Below are 12,445 nucleotides of genomic sequence, written 5' to 3' on the forward strand. Positions count from 1 at the left end.
TAAGAGCACTAGGAGGCTCCCGTGAACCGACGTTCTGCGCGTCCGCCATGAAAGGGCAGGGCGTCGACTTCAGCGGTTGCCAGTGAGCATGCTCAGCAGTGCGTCGCGGGCAGGCGGGCCTGATAGCGATTCTATAGAGTCGTTTAAACCGGAAGTGACCTTTCTGGGACCGGAAAAGGGAAAGGAGGACCTGTTTCTGATGCTGGAGTGAGGAGCGGTGACCTTTCCTGCAAGGAGCTGAGCGGGTGCGTAGAAGCGGGAATGTGGTTGGAAAGGGTTCTATCACGCCGGCCTTTATACTCTCAGGATTCAGGAGTCCCCTGTTAAGGGTCCTCGGTCTCTCTTTACTCCGGTGTAAACAGCACCCACTAGAACAGACATAGGCAAACTCCAGCCCTCCAGATATTTGGGACTACAATTCCCATCATCCCTGACCACTTGTACTGTCAGCTAGGGGTGATGGGAATTGTAGTCCCAAACATTTGGAGGGCCGGATGCCTGCACTAGAAGCTTCCTGGAACCATGAGTCCATCTAGCTCAGTCTTGTTTCCCCAACCTTACCCAATTTTTGGTCCCCACACGTTGTTGGACTACAGTTCCCATCATCCCTGACCGTTGGAGCTACTGGGAGTTGTAGTCCAACATCACCTTGGGGACCAAGTTTGGGAAAGGCTGTTCCACACAGATGTTACTGGACTACAAGCAGGGCAGCTTCCCCCACCAAGGTGCATCCTGGGCCTTCATTATATAGCTGGTGAATGCTGGAAAAAATGCACCTCTTTACCCTGGCTTTTGACACCTGATGTATATATATTTAAAATATATTTCTGGAATTTTAAAGTTGTTTTTAATGTTATGTAATGTTGTGTTTTTAATGTTACAAGTGGTGTTTTAAGAGTTGTAACCTGCCCTGGGACCTTAGGGTGAAGAATAGGTAATAAATTGCAGGAATAATAAAAACTGAAACTCCCATTGTCCTTGACCCTTAGCCTTGCTGGGTGGCACTGGTGGGAGTTGTAGCACAACCACATTTGGAGGGCAAGAGATTCCCCATTCCTGGTCCATGTGGTTCTGAGATGCTAACCACTTTTTGTCATGCAGATGTAGTCAAAGGTTGATACTTGGTCTTGCTTCACCCTGTATTGTGTCACTGGAAAACTCCCTTAAACAATCCCCTATGCAAAGTTAAAATGTTGGGAGAATGCACTCCACTTCAGCAGTGTTTTGCTAATCCTATACTTTTCTGTCATTCCTGTTTCCTTTTGCAGAACAGCCTGCCAAGATGGGTATTCACTTTGGAAACTTGGAGAGAGTAAGGCATGTGATCACCTACAGCTTGTCTCCATTTGAACAAAGAGCTTTCCCACACTTCTTCTCCAAAGGAATTCTTAATGTCTGGAGGCGGTTCAGTACACAGGTCTTCCGGGTGGTGCCTCGTAAGTTAAAAATTATTTAGGCTGCTCCTTCTGCTTCTTGATTGTGTGCTCTGTGTTACCCTTGAGGGCTGGTTCTTTCTCCAGGATTAGTGCATTGATGTTCAAAGTGAAGATCAAAGAAAGTACTCAGGATGTTGGTTTCAGAAGAAGGCAATCTCTGGAGCAACATATGGCATGGGGGGGGGAGCAGTTTCTTCATTGCCATCATATTACAAAGAGGGCATGGAGCAGATTAGATGAACTTCATTATTGTTATTATTTATTTCATTTATGAATAGCTTCCTATGAATTAACTTGAAGTTACTTTGGAAACTTAAGTTGTTCCAGAATGCAGCAGCCAGATTATCAGATGAAGTACTGTTTAGATCTCACATAGCCCTGTTTTAAAACGGTGGTATTTTCTTCTGCCCAGCCTCCCGCCATGAGAGTTCTTCCCTTCCCTGCCTCCCAAACAGGGTTTTTCATCCACTGTCCATCATGAAAAGTGATGGATCTGCATGCTAACCCCTTCTTAACCCTGAGTAGAGGGCCACAAAAGAACAGAGCAAAGCAGAAACAAAAAGAAAGTAGAAAAGAAAAAGAAAGGATAACAAAGGGATAAGAATATTAAAGGAATAATACTGTATACTAATAAGGGAAGTAAAGAAATAGGTTAAAAGGACTTCCAACTATCCATCTGTCGGTTATATATATTAGAGTTCTTCAAAATAGTCAAGTGTTCAATCCAGGATAGTATCCAGCTGGATTATAAATTGTTTTAATTGTTGTAACACATCCTGGGATCTTGGGTTGAAGAGCAGGTAATTAATAAAATTAAAAACCCAGAATTTAAAGAACCCAGAATTTCAGATCCAATGCAGATAGCAACTGGGGTAAAAAATTCCCCTTATAAGGCTTCTTGAAGTTTTCAGCAGGCACTGAAAAAACAAGAGAGATGATGCTTGTCTTACATGTAGGTGGGGGGAGTTCCCAGTTCTGGCATTGTGCAGGCAGACCTGCTGATGAGATGGTTATCTTCAGAAGGCCCTCTGCTGTAGAACACAGTGACTGGCTGGGTATATAGGGGATAAACCACTCTTTTACGTATCCTGGTTCTGAGCCATACAGGGTTTTGTGCCAACACCTTGAACTTAGCCTGGTGGCTACTGGGCAGCCTGTGCCAATTTATAAAAGACAGTTCTCTTTGCTCTACATTGGAAGCACTAGATGGAGCAAGAGAGCAGAGCAAGATGACAATCTCCTTTAGTCAGTACACAGTGGCAATAACAGTCTACTCTCCCACGTGTTCCAGAATTATAATCTCCTTAGTGTAATTACAAAATCTCGTTAGCAATTAGTCATCTTTAGCCTCAGTGACAATGATAGTTAGCATTTAAGTAGTGCATTTCAATAGTTCAACGAATTCATATGCTGTTGCATATGTTGACAGCAGTTTATGAAGTCCTGAGGTCTTCGGGTTTTATATTAGTGCTATCAGCCTCTTGCATAATGTTACCTTCTCCCGCTGTACTCTCTTCAATCCTGAGATGACCTGTTCAGACTCTGAGGTGGGTCCCTGTAAGGGCCAGCTTCCAAGCCCCTGCTCCATCTGTGTATCTTTTAAATTGTCTAGTGGCTTGGACTGTCATCGCAGCATGATGACCAACCACTAAAAACACTACAGAAAGAAAAACTCACTCTCTCTCTCTCTATATATATATTCACAAAGTGGAATGCAACAGCAGAGATAACCAGTCTGAATACCATTTAAAATAATTAAATATGATATAACCACACTTCACTATATTTTTAAAACACTGGGTTGCATCCAACTAACACATACTTGGAGTAGTAGACCCATGGAAATCAATGAACTTGGCTGCTATAAGTGAGCTGGATAAAATCACATTTTGTGGTGATCTTAAAGAATCAGCACCAAAAAAATTGAACTAGTACGGCACAAGCTCAGCATTCTGTCGGCAGCTTAGAACATCATCACTGCAGCCCAATTTAAACAAGCCACTGAAAGCTACAAAGAAAAAATAATAAAGTCTTCAACATTACCCTAAAAATATTGATACCAAAATGTCACTCCTCAGCAGCTAATTTTATGGGAAGGCCAGTTTGACAGGGACCAATGGAAGGAGGCGATAATGGTGGACTTAATTAAAAGTACAGTATTTTGGATTACAGGTTATAGCAAACAATTCAGTGGAAAGATGGATCCAGCCTTGGTAGTTTATGCAGGGGTGGGAAAGCTTGGAGCTGAGAGGCAAATGAAGACTTTCAAGCACTCTCTGGCCTTTGGGACTCTCCAGACCGCTCTCCTCCTGGCTCTGCTTTGCACCCTCCTTGACTGGTTCTCCCTGGCTTGGATTATATCCTTGAATTCTGACAACACTTCTTGCATGTCAGGATGGAGGACAGAGAGGGTGTGCGTGCACACATTTAGAAACTAATGTAGTATACAGAGGCAAACGTTTACATTCATTGCTCCACCCACTTTTGCCTCTGATTCCACCCACCACTGGTGTGTGGCCCCCAGAAGGGAATTCAGCTGAAAAAGATTCCACACCCCTGTGTTTATGTATTAGCCTGGTAGCCATTGGCAACAAGTAATTCTGTGCAGGCGAGTGAGTGGGCTTGTAGAGTGGGGACAGATTCTATTCCTTCTCTGTGCCCAGAATTGAAACCAGGTGGGCTGCCGTAAAAGAGAAACCTCCTCTTCGCAGCATAAAAAATTACTAGGCTCCTCCAACTTGTTGTTATTGTTATTCTTTATTCTTTTCTACTTTTTTGTATCTAACTCATTTGTAACTGAAAATCAATAAAACACTTTTTAAAAAGAAATGTACCATGCTCTTGCAAGAGTGGAAAAACTCTCTGCCAACCCCTAGCACACATGTGTACACACACACACACACACACATATATATATATATATATATATATATACACACACACACACACACACTTTTTAGGGTTTAGTGGTAAGGGATGAAGAGCTATAATCCAGCTACATTTGGAGGGCACCGCATTGGCTACTCATGTGTTAATACATAACTTTATTTGCTTCCACCGCAATACTTTTCTTGAAAAACTCATCAATGCAGAAGAAAATGGCAACAAACAAACTGGCATCTTAAAAAACAACACTATTGTTTCTTTTAAAAAATTGATTGGAAATGGCTTTCTCTTTAGTCAAAGAGGGGGATAGAAATAAAAAGACAGATGGGGCTAGGCCACACAAATATATATAGAGAGCTAACAGTGCATCTTTAAGGAAATGAGGAATGTCAGAGCACTTGCCATATCCTGGGCTGTCATGATTATAAAACTCCTACTTGTACATGTTATTAAGCAGGAGTGGGGGAGCCTCTTGGACTCCAGATCTTGCTGGACTACAATTCCCATAATTCCTGACCACTGGCCATGCTGTCCAAGGTGTATGGGAGTTGTGTCCAACATCTGGAGAGCCAGATCTTTTATAAAAGATGGTGCTGCATTCCCAACTATTTGCTGGAATGGTACTTCATAGCAGAAGAATATGTTGTTATTTTAGTAACATGTATTTAGCCTTTGTTACAGTAGACTATGGGAACTTAAGGGCTGTGCCAACAGGGTGATAAATAAGTGGTTTTGATAAAGGGTTATGAAGGATGTAAGAGAGAAAGATATCACTCAGGTGATTTGGGATGCAATTCCAGGTATAAGGGACAGCAAGGGAGACAGGGCAGAGTCATGCGCAAGGGAGCAAGAAGACCTTTGGGACCACTGAGAACGGTGGAACTGGAAGAACAGAAGTCTTGGTTGCTTTTATTGTAGTTGTAAAGCTAACTGTGTTTCTTTTTTAACCTCCTAAGCCTTTGTCGCGGCCTATGTCATCTATTCCTGGGGAACCGAAGAATTTGAACGTCTTAAAAGGAAGAACCCAGCTGACTATGAGAATGACGAATAATCTGACAGATAACAAAGAAAACAGTTGCCAGCATTTATTCTTGGCCTCAGCTTGTTGACATGAATACGCAAATATTTAAAATAACACTGGTTCAATAAACCTCTCTTCCTGTTCTACTTGTGAGTGTGATTCTTCGAGCTTTGCCAAAAGCTGAATATGCAGGCATGGAGCTGTTTTTGCTGCTGTCTAGCATTCAGCTGTTCCAGGGATAGGGGACCTGTGGGGCCTTCCAGATGTTGCATTCTACCTCCCATCAGCCCCAGCCAGCATGGCCAGTGGTCAGGGCTGATAGAAATTGCAGTACTGCAACATCTAGAGGGCTACAGCAGGGATGAGGAACCTCAGCCCTGGAGGCCGAATGTGGCCCTCCAGGCAACTCTAGCTAGTCCTTGGGACTCTCCCCAGGCCACACCCACTTCCCAGGTCCTGTAACTCACTAAGCACCCGCCTTGGGTATTTTTACCTTGCTGGAATGCATGCCTGGATGGAGTATAGTGTATAAATGTGTGTAGAATCTAACCTAATGTGCCAAGGTAAGATTCACATTTGAAGCTTTGAGCTTTGTTGTTGGAAAAGCGGAATAGAAATATATCAAATCAAATCTGTTGCTCCACCCCCATTTTTATGTCTGGTCCCTCCTGCCACTGGTATCTGACTTCCATAAGGGAATACGTGGGCTGAAAAAGGCTCCTTGCCCCTGGGCTATGGGTTCCTCATCTCTCTTCTGCTTTTTGGTAAATGAAATCTAAAAAGGGCAATTTTTATTACTTTATTCATGGGTGCATATTTATCTCCCTCCTTTGTGTCCTGAACAAAACTTAATAACAAACTGAAAAGGTATCAAAGCTGGAATGTTCTGCACTGAATGCTGAAGAACTGAATGCTGATGAATGGGTCTCTCCAAGTAAGGAGGCCAAAAAACGCTTGTGTTCCAAATAACCACACTTCTTTTAGCTGTGAGGTTTATGTTGGTGGCCTAATTGGGTAGGCAAGATCATGTGGTTCTTTACAGATCTTGGCTGCAAACCATATATAGGACTTCAAAGGTAAATCACTGGTGCTTTGAATTGAGACTGATTTCCTGAGCCTTCCAGGACTGCGTAGGTTAAAACCAACACTTTGAATTGGGTTTGGGAATGTAAAGGCAGGCACCGCAGCTGTGCCAGAACTAGCATTATATGCTCAATACTGCCTCATTTTTGTCAGCAATCTTGCTGCTGCATTCTTCACCAAAGGCAGCCCTATGTATAATGCATCTCAGTAATCTAATTGGGAGGTTACTAGAGCACAGATTACTGTCCCGATAGAGGAGCAATTGGGCCACCAGTTGAACCTGGTAGGGCTGTACACCACTCATCCGACCAGAGGAACCACCTATTAACAGCATCTTGTTTGGATTGAGCCTCAGTTGACTGGTCCTCATTTAGTCCATCATTGTGACTAGGCACATGTTCAGTGAATACATCTATCACCTCACCCACAGGGGAGGAAATTGAAAAATACTGTTATGTGTATCAGTGGTAGACTGATGACAATACACTACAAAACTCCTTATGACTATACCTGGCAGCATGTAGATAACTAGTTTGGGGTGAGGTGACACCTGACAGCTACATTGGTGCCAGCTGTGCTATACATGGCTATACATCATGCATATATAGTTCTACCACGCAAGAGGGATCCTGGGCCAATCAGGATCCACTCCTTGGTGGACAGGCTCTTGACACATATGGACGTTTTGAGGACAATATGCCAGGGGCGGGTTGGGCCAAGCGGCAAAAGTAGATGCAGCAGCGTGTGACTTTTGCCCTTTTTACAGTAGGGTACATTCCCAGACACACAAAAAACAAAAATTTCTACACCTGCCACACATATTTATCTCTCCCCCTGCCCCCCGTGAAGCAAATGCCTGTAGAGCAGGGCTGTGGCAGGGTTACCTTGGGAGAGTATTGAGGGCCAAGCAGAGCTCAGAGGGCCACATTTGGCACTGAGGTCCGCCACCCCTGGCTTATACCATAAAAAATCTGTGAGGCTTTAAGATGCTGGAAACCTCCTTGGTCTTATAGGCACTGCATAATAGCAATGTGTGTTTATGTTTTTAACTGTTTCCTGCTCTTGAAGACAGGTACAGTACTAACTGGACTGAGGGGGGAAAATCACCATTAGTAGTGTATTGCTCCCCCTTCCAGTGTCAAATATATGCTGTGTTTATGTCTAATTATGCATTTACATTTAAGTTGCCCCTTTTCCTTTCACTTGAGTGGTACCATAGGAGAGGAGAGAGGGCAAGCAGTCTTCCAAACTAGGAAGTGGTGGGCTTAAGTACTGTACTGTGGTGCTCCTACCTCAACAGAGACTGTTATTTTTCTCTCAGAGATCTTAACACGTGGGACACAACTTGTCAACTTGTCCATCTAGAGATATACTTGGCTCTTCTGTGTCCCCCCATTTTTTTCTTGTGCCACCACAGTCTATGTACTTTATAAATGTCATAATTGGCTTTGAAGGCTTTTGCAGAAAGTGGGAAATATACAGTATGCCATTCCCCACTATTTTTTTGTTGGGAGCCCCCCAGAGTGGCTGGAGCAACCCAGTCAGATGGGCAGCATATAAATACATAAATAATAATAATAATTCCCTCTCTGCCATGGGTGAAGCAGCAATGATCAAGTTGCTTCAGATATATTGTGAAGACTTCTCTCTCTGCCCGGCTTTCCCTGACCTGCAAGGCTGGACCCTGTATTACCTCCCTGAATCTTCCGAATTTGTTTTATTATTTTGTTATTGTATTTTACTGGTTTTTGGCTGTGTTTTGGTTCAGTGTTGTTGTTATACTGTATACTGCTTTAAGATTTTTTTTGTAATGCTAAGCAGTATATAAATGCCTTTTAAATAAATACATTTTTAAAAACAATACAGTACAGTATATACCCTATCCCCCTTCACAATACGGATTCCCTCCACCCCCACCCGTTTCTAATTTAATACGGGGACGTGTGTCGTGAGCTTTCCCCCTAAGCCAGGAGGGCGCCGAGTTCGCCCTGTTAAGAGGGAAGGGAAGGAAGTGAGGGTCGATTGGAGGAGAAAAGAATTTGAGAGAGAGAGAGAGAGAAGAGGGCGGGGAAAAGGCGTGCGCGAGAGAGAAATACACACCGTAAAAGCGCGAGCGGTAGGTCGCTCCACCCAATCAGCGCGCGCAGAGCCGTCAAGGCGCCCAATCGCCGTCCTCCCGCGCGCGCGAGCGCCCCCTTTAATTTGGGTTTGAGCCCCGCAACTGCCACTGGCGCCGCCGCCGCCCTCCCCCCAAATCTCCCCGCCCTTTTCCCAAGCAACCGTTCCTCAAACTCGCTGCCTCTCGCGCACGCGCTCCTCCTCCTCCGCCAGCGGCCTCGCGCTCGCTCGCTCCTCCTATTCGGGAGCGCGCCTGCAGGGGCAACAGGAGTCAAAGCCAGCCGCGCGGCTGAAGGGGAAAGAAGGCGGCGGCTGAGGCGGCGCTAGCGGGGATTGAGGGAGACTCGTCGTCGTCGTCGTCCTCCTCCTCAGCCATGGCGGAGAGAGGGGCGCTCGGCGGCCAGCGGGGCTCGCTCACGCCTTCGCTGCACCAGCCGGCATCCAGCGCCTCAGCCTCTTCGGCGTCCCCGGCTGCACAGAGCCTTTCAGGGCAGCCTCCGCCGCCGACGGCGGTGCTACAGCAGCAGCAGCTGGCGCCTCCTCCTGCTCCTCCGGCGGCGGCGGCGGCGGCGCCTTCGTTGTCTCAGCCGGCCGCTCTCGGCCCCGGAGGAGGCTCTCTGGCCCCAGGGGGAGGCGGCTCGGGGGCTCCCGGGTCAGGCGCAGCGGCGGCGGCGGCGACGGCAGGGGGGCGCCCGGTCCAGATGAACCTTTACGCCACCTGGGAGGTGGACCGGAGCTCGCCCAGCTGCGTGCCCAGGTGAGGAAGTGGGGGTGCGGGGGGGGCAGAGAGAGAGAGACTCTTTCCTTCTTTTTACATTCTTTGGCACCGCCACCGTACAGATTTTAAGAATTCAGTGGCATAGAAATGTGCATTTAATCAACCGATTCCCTGAGGGGTAAGTAGTAGCCGTGTCGCAGCAGCAGCAACACACCAGAGGAGGAAGAGGAGTCGTCTTTGTGGGCAGGCTGGAGGCTTAGCCCGTTTATCTGCTTTGGTTGGGCTGCAAGGTTTCTTTCCCTCCAACCTCATATCTTCTTCTCCACGCCCCCCCCCCCGCGTCTCACCCCGTTATCTCCCTCCGTTTACCTTCGCAGGTGTGGAAGTCAAGCCCGACCCCACCCACTCCCTAAGACCTACTTGCTCTATCGCCTGCCAAAAAGGGAAAAGAAGGGGAAAAAAACACACACACAGAGAGAGAAAAGGCGCCCTATTTTAAGTATTTACGTCCCTCCTCCTTGGGGAATAAAGGATGAAACCTAACCCTTAGACGTCATTTATCTGTTCCCCATATTTACATTCCCCTTGGAGGGGAATGATAGCAAATTGTTTCTTTTAATCACACACACACGAATGTTAAAGAGTGCTTTGCCTTTATGTGGGGCTGTGGGTTGATGTTTAAGCAGGAGTGGGAAATCGAGGGAGGCTGTACATAGTGAGAGGTCGCTTGTTCCTCTCAATGGGGGCAGTTGCACCTAACAGTTTTCTTACATGAGTATATGTTAGGGTCCTTGACCTTTGCGGAGAACTAATACCCCCTTCCATCTATGCCTGCATGCCTTCAAAGAGAATGAGTTACAGTACTATATTTTAGCTAGCATCTTCCTCCTTGTGCATAAAGGGGGTGTCATCCTGTGTGTGGGTGTAGATATTACTTTTAACATTTGTATCCTGCTTTGAGTGCATATTTTGGAAGGAAAGCTGAAAAAGGATAAAACAGAATAAATTAACCCCATGTGTACACGTAAAACAGAACCAGCCCCTTCATCTTGAAACACCTACTTCTGTCCCCACCCATGTAAAGGTGAATGAGGTTCTGTTAACCAGTACCCTCCCCCAGCAAATGTAAAGGACGTGGGATGTTCTCCTCCTTTATAAGTCAGTAGCTTATGTGGGAGGGGCTTACCCCTCTGTGTGCTGGGGATGTAGGGTTTTTCAAAGTGGAGCGGTTATTTAAATGATATTTAAGAGAAATATATAAGAGTGAGGGTGGGTGTTGGAATTTCAAAGTTGAGGAGTTGTTTCTCCTTCAACAGTCATCCATACACATAAGAAGCAGCTCATTTTATAACATATGTGTCCCTGACCACATATAATAGAGGACAAGTCAACCTTCCTCACATAATGGAGAACTTGCCTTTTACCCTTCAAGGTTTAGCTTTTCCCCCATCAAAAGGAGAATTATCTGTGTGTGTGTGTCTTTATAAAATGTAAAAACCCAATAAAAATTTTATAAAAAAACAAACAAAAGGAGAATTATCACCCCACCCCTCTTTGTTAGGAAAGAAGTGGATCCCTCCCTTTTCCAGAATATAATTTGACTAAGTAGGAAGATGTTCTGCCTAATAAAAGGAAATTATCCACAGCCCACTTACTTGGTAAAGTTGACATGATTTCCCCAGTGAGAGTAGATTCACTCACGTAGATACTATATTCTGATTTGCATATGCACAACCTGCTTCAAGGCATGAGCAAAATCATTTCCTTATTATGAAAGCAAGCTGCACCACCCCATCTTTGCCTTCATTTATTCCAAATAAGTGACCTTGGCCTTTTGAAGTGAAACAGAGCTCTGTTCTTCCTGTGGGGGTTTTCCATTAGGTGTTAGTAAGAATGCTTACCACTTAAACTTTCCCTTAGGGGAGATTGGGACTTCTGCCCTTTCCTTGTGATGATTCTTTCAGAAACCCTCAGATGAAATCTGCCAAATCTTATAAACGCATCTACTTTCCAGTGAGGTTCCTAAAAGAACCACTGATAAAGATGCTTTATTGATACAATGGTAACTCTCCATATACTCTTCTTTGCTCGATAAATGCTTCTCAGGTGAATATGAAAAGAACCACCTGATACATTAAAACAAACTTTTATGGCTCCATTGAGCTTCTCTTAGCTGAAATATATGCAACAGTAGCTCCTCTAGAAACCATTCTGCATGCCACTTTACTGCCTCATTGACAGGGGGATTATTAAAAGTGGCTTTCCTGGATCTTTCCATCTATGGAGTGTAGAAGAGGTGAAATGACCCAATGCTGTCTTAGTTTTAAGACCTTTCAGTCCCCCTCGCCAAGGCAGTCTTGTGCAGTCTTGTATTTTCATCCAGAAATCAAACCACTTTCAAAAGCCAAAAATGTCACTGTCCTACAACAGAACTTTTACTGTGCAACAAGGTAAGAGCTTACCGTATGTGGAGTTGTCTTATAATTATTTTATAATGTTCTATAAGGGAACCTTAAGAATTTCACTGTCCAACAGAGCTGTCATTATGGTCATTCCCTTATTCTAGTCATTTGTATCTAACAACCCTTTTACACATGACTTGGTTGGTTATGGAGCAATCGTCTTGCTATTCCAATCGCCTGTGAGAGTGAGTTTGCTGTCTGCAGGTTAAAGGCTCAACATAACCCCAAATGGAACATTTTGAATGAGTATGGCTGCTTTTTATTACAGCATTTGTAGCTTGATTTTCTTCATCTGGATATACTGTGGGTAGTGTGCAGAACTTAAAACCTGATGGACTAAAAAACAATGAAATGCCTTCTGCAGTTACTGAAAGTCTCCCTCACCTGTGTTGCTGAGCACTTGTTCCACTAAATGAGTTTCTTCTATCCTAAATGACCTGTATAGTTTAATGTCCTTGTAATGACTTTGTCTGTATATCCCCTTTTAGTTGCATGAAGTGAAACCGGCTAAGCTATAAGATCAACTTTCCTCCTTTTCCTCCTTGTGCTTAAAGCAAAGACATACTCCTCTCCTGTCTCTCTTCGTTAAATGATATTTATTATTTGTGTTGAACTGCTGCTGTTCTGAGGACAGCCAAGATAGACAGGCTGGCCACTCTGTTCTCTTTGGGTGGCAAAAAATTGGCCAAAAAAGTAGGAAACAGCAGTTTTTGTCTACTGG

The 12,445-nt window shown here is 44.8% G+C and overlaps 2 protein-coding genes across 5 annotated transcripts in view; both read left to right on the top strand.

Moving 5' to 3' along the window:
* Positions 1 to 94: 94 nt before the first annotated feature.
* On the top strand, positions 95 to 5,489 carry UQCRQ (ubiquinol-cytochrome c reductase complex III subunit VII). Of its 2 annotated transcripts, none has more exons than XM_081841510.1 (3): positions 95 to 245; positions 1,269 to 1,436; positions 5,279 to 5,489. In XM_081841510.1, exons 2-3 carry the CDS (start codon positions 1,283 to 1,285, stop codon positions 5,371 to 5,373), a joined length of 249 nt encoding a protein of 82 aa, XP_081697636.1. In that variant the 5' UTR covers positions 95 to 245; positions 1,269 to 1,282; the 3' UTR covers positions 5,374 to 5,489. The 2 variants fall into 2 exon arrangements, with proteins under 2 accessions (XP_081697636.1, XP_081697637.1); XM_081841511.1 differs by having other exon boundaries at positions 97 to 245; positions 1,274 to 1,436.
* Positions 5,490 to 8,701: 3,212 nt separating this feature from the next.
* Positions 8,702 to 12,445, top strand: part of PACS1 (phosphofurin acidic cluster sorting protein 1) — an 80,296-nt gene continuing 76,552 nt past the window's right edge. For 2 of the 3 annotated variants that reach the window (XM_081840899.1, XM_081840900.1), the window contains exon 1: positions 8,703 to 9,301. In XM_081840899.1, coding sequence (XP_081697025.1) covers positions 8,919 to 9,301 — 383 coding nt within the window. In that variant the 5' untranslated portion in view covers positions 8,703 to 8,918. Of the gene's footprint in view, positions 9,302 to 12,445 lie in introns of all 3 variants that reach the window. The other variant, XM_081840901.1, reaches the window with a different exon arrangement.

Source organism: Podarcis erhardii (genome assembly GCF_964252035.2).
Source record: "Podarcis erhardii genome assembly, chromosome: 15".
In the NCBI taxonomy this organism is placed as follows: domain Eukaryota; kingdom Metazoa; phylum Chordata; class Lepidosauria; order Squamata; family Lacertidae; genus Podarcis; species Podarcis erhardii.